Raw genomic sequence first — 18731 nt, forward strand, 5'->3', positions numbered from 1 at the left:
GGTAAATGGTGGAAATTACAGCATTAGCTCAGTGATGTAGAGGAAAGAGCGGTTTCTTAATTTGTCTTCATCCTTTTTGTGAGATGATTACACACATTACAAACTTGCCAGTGGCCAATATGCCACAGAGGGCATTAAAAACACGGCTCTCTCCACCACCTCAATTATATCTCTGAGACAATTGCCACCTTCAAAAGGCTGAAGGTAATGACTGTTATTACTCTGCTGCACAACAGCTTTAGGTTGGTGCGTGTCCGCGGTTCTCATGCTTAATAGCAGAGCATTTCTGCAAAGTGACCCTGAATGTTTCATGGACATGCATTTAAAGAGGATCTGCTCTACGATGTTGAATGTTCTCCAATCAGTCTGACTTGTTATGTGTATGACGAAATATAAAATATATCTGTGTGAAAATACATCTACAACGTCCGGAGAGTGCACACGCAAGGTTGCAAATATCTTGTTCTTGAATTCAGAGCAGACAAAGACTTCCCTGAATCAGAGACGTGTCGCCTTTTATAAGACTGAAAGCAAAAGTGAAAGAATTAGTGCAAACATGCAGTTTATAAAAAAGTCCATCTGGCTCCATATGGTCCTGAATGTAATAACAACATTGCTCAACAGAGACACACAGCTGTCCAGTTGTCTTGCTAATGAAGTAGCTTCATGTTTGTTAATCTTCTGTATTATATGGCCGGTTTATCATGAAGTGATGTGTGTTGGATTACAACACACATCACTTTTGTTTTACTGCAAAATAAGTTTTACTTTTACTTCCAAGAAGAGATCAGAGGAGAAGATTATAAAACCTTATTGCTCTGCCAAGACTCCACCAGCAGTTTTTCTGCATTTTTATGTTCACATTCTGCACTGAACCACATCTCAGAAACTACTTAGAAGACGCGGCTCTCCTCCCACTGAGTTATTACCACAGACTGTATAGAAGTGGACGTAATCATCATGACGACACCTCCTGGTTTCTGGATGACGGTTTTTGAAACCATGAAGTTGGTATTTTGAACGTCGCCATCTTGGTTCTTGGATGTCGCCATCTTGTTTTTTTTTGCATCCAGACGCGTGACATGAGAGGGTAACAGCACTCTGAATAAGACATTTATAGGCGACAGAATATTTAATTCACTTTAATGAACTGAAAACACACAGTGAAAGGGTTAAAGTTCTCAGATGAAAACACAGACAACTCCCTGGTATCAATCTGTCAATCACAAGTTAGCATACTCTGCTTTATGGTCTACTTGACTCTAAATAAGACATAATTTACCAAATGAACAACATGCTGTATTGAAGAAGACTTGAAAGTAGCGATTGAGACCATAAACTCATGTTTACAATGTTTACTGAGGTAATACATATAGAGAGAAGTTTTTCCATAGACTTCTATACAACCAAAGAAGTCGCCCCCTGCTGGCCTTTAGAAATAATGCAAGTTCAAGACTGACTCCGGAGGTTTCCACCTGATTATTACTCTCCTCATACCAAATGTGGCTCTCTTAAAATGATCTCAAAGAAGAAGAGTAGACTCGAGTTTACTGATCTTGTTTGAAATCAACTGTGACAGGACTCGACTGTGCTGGTTGTGAAAGGAGCGAAGAAGAGTGTGTCTCCGTTAGGAATCTCTGCCCGTCTCTTTGGGAATCAACCAGCAGCTCTTCAGTGTCAGGCCTCTGACTTCATCATCAGACATGCGACATCACGTTACGGTGTAATGGCTATAAGAGGCGTATAACATATTAGTGGATTATGGAGCAATGATTACAGTCTGCTGCTCCCTCCACTATAATCTCTCATCACTGCCTTCGCTTCTGCAGGCTGCCAGCTGCGGTTCATGCGGTTAATTCCTGGCTAATTGAGTCGGGTGCCATTCACGTCTGAAGTGACATGATACTGTGTGTGAGCTAAAGCAGTCCTCAACCCACTTCTAAGAGAAATGCTATTTGCACATCTTTTTGCATGTCGTGAGTTTTCTGAAATGTAGATTCTTCGGGAAGGAGAAAAAAGGGGAAAGGCGACACTTTTTTGGACCGTAAAACTTTTGAGTTACAAGCCAGTTTTTTTTGTAGACAAAGGCACATTTTACAAACGTGAAATGGCTCTGCATTCGTCAATGTGTGAGCCAGGTGGAGGCGAGGGAAGCGAAAAGAGCTTTAGTGCAAATTTGCAATTCAGGGGTTCCTCTGATCAGCGCTCTGCGGAGAAGGCCGGGTTAGCGCTGACCAACGAACACACGCGAGCTGTCAAACCCAGTAAACAAGTGGCGCTTGAGATTCACATATTTTGTCAGGGAATGCTTTCGAAAGAATATCTTAGCAAGCCGGTTTCATTTGGCTTCTCCAGGTGTCCACTACAGCTTCAACTCTAACAAGCTGTCACATTATAAAAGCCAATTAAAGTGCCACTGCTTTTATTGTTCTATTGTACTGTAGACTGGAAAATATATTCACAGATTTCCAAAGGTTTCTCTTTCCTTCACTTGTGAAGTACACCTCATATCATAATTATGTAGCTGCAGAAAAATGACACCGTCATCCCGCGTGCCTCTCTCCTCTCCAGACTATAGTGTCCAAGTACGGGTCGCAGTTTCGCGGTAACTCCCAACACGACGCCCTGGAGTTCCTCCTGTGGCTGCTGGACCGCGTCCATGAAGACGTCAATCTGGCCTCCCACAACAACAACAACAGGACCAAAGCTCCCGGAAAGGTAGGAACCTGGTCGCTTCACGTAGTAGCAGCTAACATGAGAGTAGTCGCTGGACGGGAAACATGTCTATTAACCTTTATAGCCCTTTATAGTCGCATTTCTTATTGAACTCTGCATGCTTAATCGGTGCATAACTAATACACGGCTGTGATTAAATACATGAATTAATGCATTATATATCATGATCTCCTGTGGCTTGATATATAGCGAAGCCATATTTCATGTGATTACACAACATCTGATGAATCATCATTTTATGAATGTTAATTCACACATGAATTAGCGTGACATCACAGCAGTTTTAAACAGGTGGGTGTGCATTGTACCTGCTGTTGCTGCACAAAGCTTCCTACATGTTTTCAGATCCATCCCCTCCCCCCAGTGGGCCTGTTCTTTGTCTGTGTTGTTTATTATAAAGCCAGCACGTCTAACCTCACTGATAAGGCTTTTTTTGATAATTCCACCGACGGCATCATCACAGTAAACTCACGAGAGGTCACCTCCATGTGTCTCATGTGTGTTCTGCAGAGCGGCTCTTAAGCTGCTGGACCCAGCGTGGCGTCCCGGCTCTGTGACTTAACGCGTTGCCCGCGGCGTTAAGCGTGGTGATTTTGCCGTTTGATTTTCTCCCAGCACATGTGCTCCTCGAGGTTGGCCTGCGGGCGCAGTGCATCCTGGTACTCCTTGAATGGCCCGTAAAACAGAGTTTTCATGTAATATTAAATACATGTTTTTACTTTTGAAATATCATCCCTCTTTTTTCGTGGTGTTAGCGGGGTGTTAACCAGTGGCATAATTCATGAGAAGCGCTACCCTTGCTGTTGGTGAGTCATTGCAAATATATCTTCTCGAACTCAGTGCCCTTTGTTTCCTCCGGCACCAACCGCAATAAGTTATTCAGTTGTTTCATCATTATGGGATCGGGAGGTACAGGGATTAGAAAGTCTTACCTTCCCACGGCTATACATCGTATAATTTAAGAAAGGACACCCCTGTTTCTGTGAAATTGTTCTGACCGACGTGTAACCTTTTCTTGGGCTACTTGTATCAATTAAAAGAAGAATGTTATGTCTTTTCATTGAGAGGAACAGGAATGCACTGTCAGCACAATATATCATTATAAAGCCAAGGTCATATTGGAAGTTGTGGTCTGGAGGAGTAAGAGACAAATGAATTGATGGTGAGAGAAACAACTGTGTGCATGAGACAGTATTTACCTCCATCCTCTGTGGCTGTCCGTATCAATGAATCAATCTTACTTGACAACTCCTCCACGTTTCAGTATTTTCTACACAATACTCTCATGATATCACATGCGCAGAGCGTCTGGGCTTTTGTGAACTGAGTTGCCCTTTTCTTCAGTGAACAATGCGGTGAGGTTTGGTGCTACGGGGGAGTCTGGACCGTGTTTATCAGAGGACCTGGCAGGAGGTTAGACTGGAGAGCTGCTGATAAGGTCGGCCCTAATGCCGCACCTTGTTAACACCCAGGACATAAACCGTTGCTCAAAAACAGCCTGGATATGAGGATGTTATCATCATGATTCATTTGATTGAAGGAATGGATGACTTTCTTCTTGAGAACTCGTTCCTTTTAACTTGTCGGAGGTAAAAACCCCGTCCCTGACAGGATGAAAGTGGACATGGGACACATGTTTGATGTCACTGATAACTGAACTGGAATGAACGTAACGTGGACATGACATCAGCTAGTGCCAATGAAGCTAGAGGCGTTAAATATAAGCAGCAACCGTTTGTTTTATAGCAGGCACCAGCGAAGGAAGGCTGGGGTGGACCTGCCTGGTAGTTTGGTCTGAACTAAACAGGGACTGTGAGTCCTGTATCCACACACAGTGACTTGATTGTCCACTCTGCAAGCAGCGTCTTGGTGGCAGCATTCGTTGGCCAGTCCAGATGCCACTTTTGGTCCGCGGCCTAGAGTTGACAATTCTTGTCGAAAATCTGCTGTGCACCGGGACCATCGAATCAATACTCGAGGCCTGTCGGACAGCGCCGCTATATCAACGCTATTGTCAAAATGAACAACTTGACTTGCTCTTTAGAGACTCGTAAAAAAACAAAAGGTAATGTCGGAAACAAGCAAATCAATACCAGTTGTAACACCTGCAGGGGTTGTGGGGTCAGGTTGCGAATGCAAAAAGCCAACGGAGGAAGAAGTACACCGAGTCAACTCTTTCATATTTCCCTATGTCTCTTAAGAAGGCAATGTTGGTTTGCTATTAGGAAGCTCGTTGGTCCAGGCTTAAATAGCTCAACCAGTACTCCAAGAACAACGCCACGCATCTGAATTATTTTTCTGTAGAAAAGCTGTAAAGAATTGTGAGGTCGACCATGTGTACATGTGGCTGCAGCAACGCAGAACACTGAACTGTGAAGCAAATCTCTCAGTTAATAAGTCTTTATTCCACCCGTCTTTGTGGTCATACGCTTTGGGCAGTGGCCAAAAGAATGAGATTGATACAAGCAGAATATGCAAAGTATCCATGTGGAAGTCATAAATGCGTTGATGCAGCAGATTGTGTTTTTCTTCGTCAGTCAGTTGCTGGAGGTTCAGCTTTGTAAGAAAAATGTAATAGTTGTAAAGTCTATGAGTAGTCCATTCCCTTGTTAATCTTAGTGCTGTTTTTTGTTGAACTGTGAAAACCTGTGGCATGTTTAATCGGGGAGGATTTCAGAAGAACACGATGCTGTCATAGAATATTCTGCAGATGAATAAATATCGCTGGCAGTGAGAGGGAGGGTATGAGGCAGCACTATGGCCTCTGTCCAGAGCAGACAATCTCTTGTGACAGTTGTCTCCTCTGTTTGTCCAGGCCATCAGCCATCAGCCAGCGTGGGCTCTGTGCAGACACCGAGGTTGTCATGAATTTCGGTTTTATCAGTGAGGAAACATGCGGCCAGAAAGGCCTCTGCTCGGTACCAGAAATGGGAGGGGAAGTAATTCCACTCATTCTGTCTCCCCGTGAATCATACACTCACGCCTCTGACTCCCTGCATCATCCCTCCGGTCGCTCTCACACACTGTCCCTCTGTAAGAATGTACAGTACAGCTGTGGTATGCAGCGCGCTATCACTGCTCCACCTACAAAAGGAGCTTTGTGAGGTGCAGGGAGGGCCTCGCTGAGGGCAGGAGACGGGTCCGAATCGCACTCCTCCCCAACTTTAAAGAATCATACAGGATCATTTTTGCACCGTGATGGTTCGTTTGTTTGTTTGTTGCTTCACCTCCGTGTTAATCCGCTCTGCTGCTGGAGCTCTGGTGGTGCTGGCTGTCTGGCAGAGTCATCCCGGGTCACAGCCAGGCGTGAGGGAGGCGTCGGCCCCGTTTACCAGTCCACGCACGTTCCCACTCACAGCCAAGGAGTCTCCGAGCTCCGGCCTCTTCTGCTGCCAACTCAGGAGCCTGTGGGCCTGCGCTAATGGTTTCTATGCATGTGCTGTTAGTTACCACTTAGTACAGGAGTGCCAGAGCCCAAAGAAAAAAGCTAGGAAGAGGGGAAGTCCCTTCACTTCCCCTCTCCATCCACAGCCCTCTCGGGCTGGCTGTGTCGTCGCAACCGCTGAGCGTAAAGAGTAGTCGCCGCTGAAGTATTGTGTATTGGTAATGGAGGGCGACAGATCGCCATCCTGCTCACACACAAGCAGACACACACTACGCACAGTCTAAACGTTTACCGTTGACTCCCCACAGCTTTGACTTATGCGGCGCACATTCTCTCTCGGTTTGTTGATTGTTTATCGCTTAGGAAACACAGTGTGAGGCTCCAGCTCGCTCCGTCCCCGCTATGTGAATGTGTTTCTTTGTGAGCTGCAGGAAGAAAGAGGCACTTGTTGTGCAGCCCGGGTACAGCGGAGGAGAGGTGAGACTAAGTTCTCAGAGGGGAGGACAGTAAGCAGTAGTGACAGCCAGAGAGAGCGGGAGACAGAGAGAGAAATTACTTCTTTGATTCTACATGACAAACATTGCTGTGGAAACACGAGAGCCCAGAGATTCAATTAAAATTCATCAAGGTCCAGTTAGAGAGAGTCTCCTCATGCAAAGGTCAGAGCATCACAGTCACGTCTTTTGTTTTACATGCGCATTGTCTGACAGGCAGCTTCTTGCCTGCAGTGATGGAGCAGCTGTTAGCTAGTTTCCCATTAGCATAAACCTCTGCATATCTAACCCCCCCCTCAGACAGCTGTCAGATAACAACTTGGTGGGATCCTCACTGAGTGACTTTATTAAAGGATTCACAACACGAACCAACTAACTCATTCAAGGGAGTTGGATTTTCTCCGCTCTGACACGCACGTTCTCAAGAAGCCGTTCCTCATCCTGCTCCGCGTTAACGCCACAACAATCACAATGTGACCCCTCCTCCTTTATCACTTGTGCCCTTCCTCTACCCAGACATTTGATTTGTACTGTGCGGATGTTTGCGCCCTGAAACTAGACACGCATCCAGCCAGTGACCCAGGAGCTGTACCGAGGTTTCAAACGTGGTTTCTTCTCCCTCATTCTGGCAGCACATTGACCATGAATGCACCTCTAAACCCACAGCTGAGCAGTTGCCTGTGTGTGTGGTCAGCGCCGCACCCCTCTCTTGTCGGGGCTCGAAGCGAATGGTTATGTTGTGATTCTTGTGTTTTCTGTGGGTGTGTGTGTGTGTGTGTTTCCTCTCCGCTCTGCCTTTGATCCTGTCTGACCTGCCAAGCTGAAATGGCTTCCTGTGGCTCAGAGGCACCCAGCTGGAAAAGCATCTCGAAAGTGAAGGGTCCGAGTATGACCACTCTGTGTTTAAGGTCCTCTCTCGCCTCCGACCCAGATCACTGTTGGTTGGCTAAGCAGACGCTAGGATGAGAGTTGTCTGTGTGTAGAAAGTAAAAAACTTCATGCAGTCAGTATCTGTCTGGCAGGCATTGGATTCGAGGCCAGGCTCGCTTCCTAAAACCAATGAGGTGTTCGCTCACTGTGGCAAAGACACAACTAGGCTGCAACTCTTTATCTGCTCTGCGAGCCAGTGGTGATGCATCGCGTTGTCTGGAGCAGTAAAAGGACCTTTCCATAAACTCACTGCTGCTCCGCAGGGAGCCCAGAAAACATTGTCTCATTAAGTTGAGGAGAGCTTTTGGAATTAAAGGAAACTAAATTACCATCTGCTTTTGTGCGTTGTCGACTTCTCGGAGAAGCTGCATGGGTGTAATTACTTAATGAGTTCAAAATTCGCCAGTTAAAAAGTTTAAATCAGCTCCACGCAAAGCTTTTTTAGGAGCCTTTGTTTGAACTCCCATCGATTTGTCTTCAAACGTGCTGCGCCTGAGGAGAAGAACGCCGCTCTTCATCTTGTTTTGCAGAGAGAGAGGAAAAAAAAAAGTCAAATCAACCGATTGATTTGTTGTTTAATATAAAGAAATCCCGTCACACGCAAATGATTCCCCGCCCTGCCGCGCCTGATCGGCAGACGGCAGCGGCCGCAGCGATTTGAGTGATTCAAATCTGCTGAGCGGAGGCTTTCCAGAGAGAAGTCGATTCAATTGCCTGAAACCAGACCGACTGGAATGATTTAAACAGTTGATGATGGAAAGGAGTTAAGCAGGGAGGAGTGCCTTTCACGCCACGTCCAGTTTTAATGTGTCATCTTGAGAATTAAATCTGCCCCAGAAGATGAATGGATTTTTTTCTTTTCTTAAAGCAATAGCTATCAATCCGGCCTCATCAACAAATGCCAGTTGAGAGAACGAGCTTTGATTAGCGACCAAATAGCAAAGTATTGAATTTGTAATGTTCTGCCTTCGATCCTCACTTGGATATGAGCGTATTTATTGTTGATTGTACGGGTCATTAAAACTCGACGGCAGGTACCTGAGGCTCCTGCGTGTCTCCGCTGATTGATGTGTGTAGTGTTTTCATCCTCGTCTGCGTCGCCGCGGTCCTCAGCGGCAGCCGCACAAGCAGGAGGGTAATAATAAACCTCATCAGCTCAGGAGGCCGACCCGCCTTGATTAGAATTAATTTTCCCCTCAGCGTCTCCTGCTGCTCTCTTAAAAGTGGAATAAATCTTCTTCGGAGACATCTCACCAGTAAAATGTGCCTACATTTGTTTTCAATGACGGTTGAAAGTTTGTTCTTTTTAGGAGACGCTGTTTGAACAGGATGCATCTGGGTTGTTATGTGGGGACGCAGTCGAGAGTGTCAGATTGACATCAGTGAGGTAAATGTTGGTATACGTCATCATAGGGTGTAAAGATATCGCTTATAGGAAGCTAAATTCATGAACATGTGCTTGGGTATGAATGGTAATGACACTCACAAAGCGAGGCAAACATATGAGGTCAAGACGAGGCCGGTGTGGGGCTGACATCCCCTCACGAGGCCCCGTCCCTCTTTACGAGGAGAGGAGGTACAAGACACCTTCATCAAGCCGAACTACAGCCGGTTGGTCACGGAGAAAATGCGCCAACCGAAAAAGGCCAGCCGGCATCGAGGAGAGGTCACATGTGGGGAACCTCCCGCACCAAAGAGCAGACTGACTCCGACCCACTGAGTTTGATTCTCCAGGCAGCTCCGGTCCAATTGAAATCATTGTTGTTTCAAAATGTAAAACTGGCAACATCTGACTGTGTTACTGCAGTTGAAATCATCACTGAAACTCTTGCCAATGGACATCCTGCCAGATATGTGGGGAAGAGAAACAAGGAACAAATATTTAAATCTTCATATTGAACAGCCAGATCCTCAAAATAAAAAAAAAGGTTCAGATTTTGGGTACAGCTCCACGTTCTTGGTATGCAACACACTGCTTCTTCACCGACACAAGAAGGTAATGTTGATGCCATGACGGCCTGGTCGTTCACATCCAGAAGGAAAAGGTTTCACCATTTCCTATCAACCTTCATTTGTTGTCCTGCAAAGTTCTGAACCTTCATCCCTGGAAACGTCTTCACCCCGACAGTCTGGTTCTCCCCAAGCGGAGGAGGGTGTCGTTCTGAGGACACGCGATCAAACTCCCATGAATACTTGCGAGTGGTTGAGAGCCTCCATTCCATTTTCTTGCCCCTGCGCCGTCCGTCCCACGTCGTGATTGTGATATCTCTGGATGGCCTCGAGCTAATTTCATTACATCTCTCACAAACATCCTCTTTGACTCGACGGTGAACTGATAAGACTTTGGTTCCTCTGCGACCTCGAACAGGATAACATGATTAACACTTTGGACAAACGTGGATGAGAACTGCAGCTTGACTGGTGGTGAAAAGACGGCGTGGCAGTTAATGCAGTTCTGACTGTATTATTAAGTATTTGAGGGGTTAGGACATGCGGTCATTTTGCCATTATATTCAGTCATCACTCAGCCCATGTCCTGCTTTTAAAATATGACTCATTCACGTTGCACCCCCAAACAATTGTCTTCAATTTCCATGCACTTTCTTCGGCGAGGTTGCTTGTTGCACCACACTGTCAGTCAGACAGTGTGTTGACAGTGCATCAAGACGTTCTAAGCCACAGGAATAGAGCCTCCCTCCTGGCCGGCTCCCCGTCTTTGCTTCCCTTTTGTGTTTGTTCCTGTCGCCACGTCTGTCTGATTCATCACAGCGCCCCCCCCCTCCCTCCCCTCCTCCCTCTGTCTCTTTCATCTCTCGTGTTGAAATTAATTTGGAGGCCTGTGCTTTCTTGTCATCAGCAGACACTCTGCCTCCACAATGGCTTCCTCTTTGCATGCCTCCTCTTTCAGAGAGCAGGATTCAAGGTTGTGACTGGTCGGATGTGATGAACAGGATGCAACAGCCCCCAGTATAAAACCGTTATTTTCACGTTTACAGGCACTTCAGTCCTCAGATTTGAACATTTGTTGTTCTACATTGTCTGTTTTAACAAAAAGATTTAGGTTCACGTTTTCTACCTCCGGTTCCACACTCATGAGTGTCAATTCAGAAAGCACAGGGACAAATTGTTGGAAGATCAGTAAGGACTGTCGATGTACAACAAAGTGGATTGTCCTTCATAGTGTTTCTGGTTGGACTTCTCTTTACTGTCTTTAAGCGTTGCACTGAAATGTTATAAATGATCAATACATTGAGAACCTAAAATATCAACTTCATGGTAACTTGTGGAAGAGACGGATGATCTCCAGAGTCCGTAGGATTCATCTTCAGGGGACCGTGATCGTCTGTAAACAATGTCATAGCATCCAGTAACGGATACATTTCAGTCTGGCCTAAAGTGGCGGAAAGACAGTCTGACATTGCCGTCCACGGAGCCGCAGAGCTAGCATCGGCAAAAAACTGCCCGTGTAGCGTTTCAGAGCGGCAGCTTTAGAAACTTGGTAACATTTCAAGGACGGTCTTAAAAGGGATTTCAGCGCGACCTCGGCTGCTCAGAAACTCCCTTTTTTTTTTGCTCCGTTAACAAACTTTGTGACTCTCCATCGCTGACTTTGGGAGAAACTCATCACGCCATCACGCCGTACCGGTCGGAGACGATCCACAGAGCCAGAAGGAAATCTGTTTTTATCTGCTCACAGGGAATCAGCAAGAGGGTCACGAGTGGCGATGTAATGCCACCGCAATTCTTCTTCTGTGGTGGAAAGATAAGGCAAATGAAAGATCTGACAGCATTATAGAGATACTTCTGTACACGCAGCGGTCATTCAGTTACAACCCCGAGGTCAGTTTGAGTCCATGTCTGGGCACTTTGCGTGTCCATACAAATACCACCCCACTCAGAGTGATCGCCCGCGGGGAATAATGGGCCAGAGGGTCAGAGAGAAAAGCCTCCATCCTCCGTATCGCTGGAGCTATTTATAGAGAGGAACGCACACAACAGGAGGCGGCGGTGAAGGAGACTGTCCATTATTCATCAACGCTCCGTATGTCAGCTGTGTGGACTACTTTGACTTTCAGTTACTCAATATCGCTCTTTCTCTCTCGCTCTCCCCCCATCGGTCTATATCTATACACACACACACACACACAGAGGCTGCATACCTGCCCCACAACTCCAAGTCTCTCTGTTACGGTCACCACAGGGATTTGGGTGCTGTTGGGTCGTGTTCTCAATCACTTCGCTATAGTGCTTTCTTCAAGCAGCTGCCTATGTCCATCCCTGTGTGTGTGTTTCCACAGCTTGTTTAAATTATTCACATCTGGGCCATTACCGGGACCGCTCGTCCCTGCCCCCCCCACCCTCGTTTACGATCTATCTCCACCACCACCACCACCACCCTGAAAACCCATCAGGCGAGACAGGTGGTCTGTAAGTACGGAGGGGCGCGTTTCCTGGATTTCCACCACAGTGAAGCGAGAGTGCCTGAGTTCCTCCATCGTGGGTCTGCTCACCCACACGGGCCGCTTGCAGCAACATTTTTCGGGGTGAATAATTGAAAGCCTCCCCGATGGGACAGAGTGCGCCGATAATCTGTGGGATTTTGGGGCTTTGATGGTGAAGTACAGATGACCGGGAGTCAGCAGTGGTTGTGAGCCACTCATGTGTGTTTGCGTCCACTGATGTCACGGATAACGAGTAAATGCAGTGCTGTTTCCATGGCTGCCGAGTTTCTTTTTACGACATTGATCCCACTCCTCTCAGCAAAATACAAAGGGCACAATATTGTTCAGATATTACTTTTATATCATCTGGGGCAATAATCTGGGGCTGCAACAACGAATCGATGAGTGTCCCTGTGAGTGTGCATGTCTTTAACAAATCCTGTTAAGTTTTCTGATTTGTATTTCTTTATTTTTTATAAATTCTTTATTGTAAAGTTGTTTTGCACTGTGAGTTCTGTTTTTGTAATAAAAGGTTGCAAATTAATGTTTAAAAATTATTTTTTTTTTATTTGATTAATCGAAAAAATAATCGACCGATTAATCGATTATTAAAATAATCGTTAGTTGCAGCCCTAGAATAATAATCTTTATACCTGTATTTTGAGGAGTTAATCTTTGGTGGTCAATAAGACTCAAGACATCAATTCCCTAAATTGTCTTTCACAACGGCCCTGTCATTACCATTCAGTCATGTCAGCTGGTGTTGTTTATTGTTTGGATGACAGCGGTCTGCTTTCCAGCAGCGAGCTGCACAACAATGAGCTCATCATTGTCGAGCTGTCTCCATCACTCTTCCTTTTTTAGTCGGTGTAAAAAATCCCAGGCGGTGAACTCCGGCCTCCCGCTGACAGCGCTGAGCCAGCGGCTCCAGCCCACCACTCACTCGCATGCTGTATCTCTGTCATTTATCTAAATCCCAGAAATCAATTACGGCACGTGGAGGTGCCAGGGTGAGGGATTTGAGTTTTAATTGTCTCATTGCTCCTCGGGCACTGGCACACGGCCCTCCTGGCATTCAGGCTTATGGATTTAACAGAGGTAGACAATTCTCTGGCTTTGCATATCTTGTATTCTAGCAGTTGCACATTATTTTGGGGCTTGTGTTTCTCCGTGTTATTTTTTTTCCGACGTAACTCGCCGTGTTTGCGACCATCCAATAATGCAGATCTGTTTTCCTTTCAGGATATTTTCTCCGCATAAACTTCAGTCCCGATTAACAACTTCTGCCACGAATTCAAAATACTCTCAAAACCTCATTACAGCAAACGAGCCATTGAAGAAAAGTGTGTGTGCGGTGACGGTCCCCTCTCTCTCTCTCTGCCAGGGTTCAGTATCTCGTCTTCTTCAGGAGCCTGCAGTCATTCATTAGTGGTGGTTATCTCAACGTAAACACCTCTGTTATGTCTGAAGTCTGTCTGGTAGAACCATGACACACAGAGCTCTCCACACAGTTTGAGAGAAGCAGGATGCAATTGACCTCTCATTCGGGAAATATTGCTTGTTTACGTTCTTGTTTTCCGCATGACAAAGTAACACAAGCAGCAGGGAAGGAGGGCCTACTTGGCTCTGGTGAGTGCAAGTGCTGTGACGGAGATTAATGACTGTAAAGTGTTTGATTAGAGGCTGTATAATTTACAACTTTGTGGAAAGCTGTTGGTAAACCACTCGCCGTGCTCGCCCTGTTAAAATCCTCCCCATTCATTTTCCTCTCCGTCTGTTCTTTTGTTTTTTTTTGTTTCCAACATTACTGATGCAGCACACGACGACTCCTCACGCTCATCTTTCCTGGAAATGATTGTCTTTGTTTGTTTATTCCAAATAAAACAGATTTATCGGCTTGTCTTGGCTCATTTTGACAATGCTTTGAGCAAGTTGGAAAGAAGAAAGAAACTGGTGACATCACAAGTCCCCCAGGGGACCCACACAGCTGAAAGGGCCGCCAGTACCTCAGAAGAGCCCCGACTCATCACAAAGCGGATCAAATTATGGGATAATGAGGAAAGACAAGCGAGGTTTAAGTGCCAATGAATATCTTTTATATTGACATTAACCTTTTTAATTTCATAGTAAATATTGGACAAGACATATTGAAATGATGGCAAAGCAATATTGATGATGTAGGAAATGGTAGAAGTGCAATAAAGTAACCAAAATGAGGATGAGGTGTGGAGGTCATTTCTGTACCATGCGTATGCATTGTAGGATGCTAATAGAAAAGCTACGTTTCAGTGTGTGTGTGCTGTAGAAGAAGAATCCTGGTGTGTAAAGGTACAAAATGAAATGTCACACCCCACGCGTTCACCGTTTTCCTCTCCCTTGTGGTCGCCGTCTACTGGGCAGACCTGACTCTAAAAATAACATCTCAGATCCGTCGTCTCCGGTTTAGTTGTTTTATCAGCTCAAAGTCGGCATATTTTTCTGACAGCCAATTTCAAAGATAGCATCTCAATTTCAATTTGGTTTTTGCTATCTGGCCATGATCATTTAGATGATGAAGGCTTTATCAGACGTCTGTGTGCATGCAACCTGCTCCACTTCCTCTCTGCGCTTCAATGTCCACATCCTCAACGGCGACTGTCAACACACGGCCGACACCTCGCGGCCTCTCGAAATGGCAGAGCCGGCCACTAAGAAGTGATAACACCAACTGTGTCTGCACTCGCTGGCCTCAATGTGGCTTTGTTATCTCCACATAATGATAGCAATGGAATCCATTATCAAGTATGTGGAGGGAGAAAAAAGGGGAGTGTGGAATGCAGAGCCGGATGATGCGCATTGGATCAAAGAAAGAAATGGTTTGCGTTCCTAACCTTGAAATTAATTTGTGTTTTTAACACTTTACGTTGCATGTTTTATCTGAACCAGCAACCCGAAGATGAGCCGGGGGTTTTGACCGTTTCTGCATAAAATTCCTGCAATCCATGCAGAGGTTGCGAGAGGGGGGGTCAACATTTGCCTTTGTATGTGTCTGTTGGAGCACAGTGCAGCAGGAAGGTCGGGTTTCAGTCTCGCGCTCGGTCTTTGCGAAGCTCAAATGCTCCGAGAAGAATAGACTCCGGATTTGAAATGGTGGTGAATTGAAAAGGACCCTCCTGTCTCTCTGTTTGTCTCTGTCTCACAATGATTTCTGAGACGCACACACACACACACACACACACACACGATCGCCCCCCACTTCCCTCTCCATTTTAGAAATTCTAAACCTCCTTTCAGCTCCGTTTGTGAGCGGAGGTCATGGTCGACCTGCCTTCATGGGAACAGTGGCAGCCAGTATGGGACCAGGAGCTGGAAATCGGAGGAATAGTAAACAGAGAGCGAGCGTGTGTCAACAGAGACGGATCAGAGAGTGCATTTCCGTTTGGCACCGCAGCCTGGTGTAAAAGCCAGGCTAAAATGATATGATGACTTCTTAATGCATTCTCAAGTGCCTGACTTTCTCACCCGCCCATTGTGGGGTAGATAGCGTGCGAGCAGAGAAATGCTAACAAGGTGCCTGTACGCCACATCACGGCCTCTTAAGCAGAACCACTTGGTGACTGAAAGAATGTTTTCCAGGACATTTTGCTCGGCTGGTTAGACGTGAAATGGAGTGGCGACTGTTCAGAGATGTCCCCGCTGATTCAGTGCGACAGCTTATTGTGACTGTAAGCACTTTTAGATTAAGCCCTCTGCACAACCCTTTCACAAATGAGTGACCATGATTTTACCTTTTTAGGAAATGCCCTTCTTTGCTTTCTTTCGCGGAGCGCTAAGTAAGATTGATACCACGTCGGGCCTGCGTGTTTTTAATGTGAAGCTACTGTAAGCTGCCAATTAGTGAAGCTAACTAGCTAACAAAGGTTATAAAAGCTTCACAAATGAATACATTATACATTTTTGGTTTAATCATGAGTGGTATTGATCTTCTCATCTAGAGCATTTAAATTATTATTGAAGTATTTCCCAAAATTTCAAATGATTCCTTTCATGAGTCCATTGCTATTTAACAACGATATACATTGTACATACTGTATCACTTCATGAGTCGGAGGATTAGATGCATGTCGTTAGATAACATATATACATCCTTATTACCAAGTGTAAAAATTGATATTCTATGTAAACTGCATTATATAAGTCGTTAAAGAAAGATTCTTTGTTCTGTAAAAAGACAGAAAGCCATTAACGCACAGTGGTGACTGTGTGTGCGTGTGTGTGTGCGTGTGTGTGTGCGTGTGTGTGTGTGTGTGTGTGTGTGTGTGTGTGTGTGTACGCACGCCATCCCACTGATTTGCTTTGTGGCCTTGCCTTTCAGCGATTACTCTGTTTAAAAAATAAAAGGGATATTTTTCTCCTCTTCTTTTATCTTCATCTAAGGCCAGCTTCCTCTCTGTTGAGAGTGAGTAGATGAAAGAGTAGAGACAGGGGCTGCCCAGCGGGGTTATGTTTAGGTCAGTGCTTTCCAACAATTATGAATATCACTTTATTCCAATGCGAAAGCAAGAATGTGCTAATGCTGCATGCTACAGGAGCCAAATACAGTTTCCTGCTCTGACAATGATGACAACCTGGGCAACCAGCGAACCTGTGATGGATCGCTGAAGAATGTGAGTGTGTGACAGCGCTGTGTGTTTATGGGTGACCTCCTCTGTGCTGCAGGGCCCCGGTGGAGCTGAGGAGGGGCCGTCTCCTGACCCGTCCCAGTCCCAGCAGCACAGCTTTGTCCAGGAACATTTCCAGGCACAGTACAAGTGAGTCTCTTCTCTTAACATAACATAACACACACACACACACACACACACACAGTTAGCAAGCTAGCGAGCTAACTGTTGGACATCTGGCTAGTTAGCAAGCTTGCAAATTGCCCAAACGCTTTAGTGCTACACTGGTTCCTGAACAGCGAGCTCGTGGCCTAATTGTACAACACCTGCGTAGTTACAGGTCCACATGTCGTGTTCTGGCTTCATTGATCAGATGCAATTGATGGATACAGCTGACTTAATGCAGATGTCATTGTGTTTTACACGGCGGTCCTCTGAGACACAGATTCCTGGCTAGTAGCACAGTGAATCTGCCCAATAATTAACACAGAGTACTAATACTAAAAGGTCTGATGAAAACCTTCCCTCGTACACTCACTGAATCCCTTTAGCACAATTTAGAGTGCTGTAATTGGTGTTGTAAATGTGTCTGGTGTATTTTGGATCACAAAGATTCTTTTGTGATCCAAAACATAATGCACAGCAAAGCCCCTCAAAACAGGCTTTTCACCCCTCCTGTATAATCAACATTTCTAATGCAGCTGGATGCTCATGACTCCATTCATCATCCAGATGAAGTGGCAGTCAAATTGTATTTTTTGACATGATATGTACACCTGTCAGCTGTGGCCCACTGGGAGAGGAGTGTCATTCAGATGTCAAGAGGGCCAACTCGTCTATTTGCCAATTTCAAGTGTCGGTCTGGTCCAAGAAAACCGTTGCAAGTCTGCACTGCAGATTTATTGCGGTCATGTAAAACCAGATATTTATTCTGTGGTTAATGACTCACAGCTTTTTAACGGTTATGTTTTAGGGACTGCACTCTTTTATCCAGATCCTTCTTCACTTTCATCTTCTGTCTCCAGCTACTGGTGCTGACGTGAAAGCCCAACACCATTTGGACTCCACCCATAAACCACTGACCACTCTGAACGATTAAAGAGGTCTTGGATCCAAAACCACAATCTGATCTATGTTGGATTCATAAATTATAAAGTACTCCTTCTAGTCAGGACTGCTAATATCTCGTTCGTCGGTACCATCCGTTCCTCTTAAAATTGCCGTCTCTGCGTGACGGCCAGTAATACATCTGTCAGAGCGCATCTCCTAATTGCCTCCCTCACTGTCAAATGTTTGAGCTGTGACAAGTCGGGTGTGTCTAGACAGGAAGCAGCCGTCATGGCAGCCCGAATTTGTTCCTCTCACCCACTCAAACACTTTGCGAGCCAGGGAGAGTGAGTGGAGTGGAGCGGAGGAAACATTCACATGAGGCACAAACTTTAGGGAGGCTAGCATATACAGCAAGTGTACCGTCGGAGTCGATCCTAGCAGTGCAAAAGAAGCACGCATCACAGGGCTGAGTGGGTTTTAAATGGAGACGAGTGCGTTTTCACTCCTTGAATTGGACTCCGAACAAATACTTCCTGACTCTTGTCCCTCTCTTTTCCTCGGGAGTCACGAGGCCCGTGCAGCGCTTCACAACGCGGTGTCCGATGCGATCCAACATCTCGAGTCGACAGACCGGAGAATAATCCTTGTAATAGCACAGTTTGTCACTGTGCAATCATGGCGGCCATTCTAGACGTTCAAACAGGTTACATCACTGTCCGAGCAAGCCAAAGCCGAGACTTGTCTTAATTTATGTTATCTGTCGTCAGACTCCGGAGCCGGTCGACATCAGAGCGGTCATTAACAGCAGAGTGAAGCACAGCGCTCACCTGTTTTATACTTCTACTGCTCCTCATCCTCTCTGATCCAGGAAGCAAAAAAAGAAAAAGCCTGGGCTCTCTGTCTATATGCGGGTGAAAATATCTGTCTGTCGGCCATTGTTCATTACAGTCGGGCCGATTGACGGGCAGCCGAGCGTTTCAGATTGCAGACGTGGTGCAGTTTCAGCGCGGCTCGTCTTACCGCCACGCCACTTTCTCCTTCGCGTCTCTGAATC

General features: G+C 45.8%; 1 protein-coding gene across 2 annotated transcripts in view; it reads left to right on the plus strand.

The window, feature by feature from the left end:
• usp43b (ubiquitin specific peptidase 43b) overlaps positions 1–18731 on the plus strand; it is a 67827-nt gene that overhangs the window by 11457 nt on the left and 37639 nt on the right. For both annotated transcript variants that reach the window (XM_068578985.1, XM_068578986.1), the window contains 2 exons: positions 2572–2718; positions 16686–16777. In XM_068578985.1, coding sequence (XP_068435086.1) covers positions 2572–2718; positions 16686–16777 — 239 coding nt within the window. The remainder of the gene's footprint in view (positions 1–2571; positions 2719–16685; positions 16778–18731) is intronic.

The sequence above is a fragment of the Clinocottus analis genome, unplaced genomic scaffold (assembly GCF_023055335.1).
Source record: "Clinocottus analis isolate CAN_PGR_092001 unplaced genomic scaffold, fCliAna1.0.p SCAF_16, whole genome shotgun sequence".
Taxonomy (NCBI): domain Eukaryota; kingdom Metazoa; phylum Chordata; class Actinopteri; order Perciformes; family Cottidae; genus Clinocottus; species Clinocottus analis.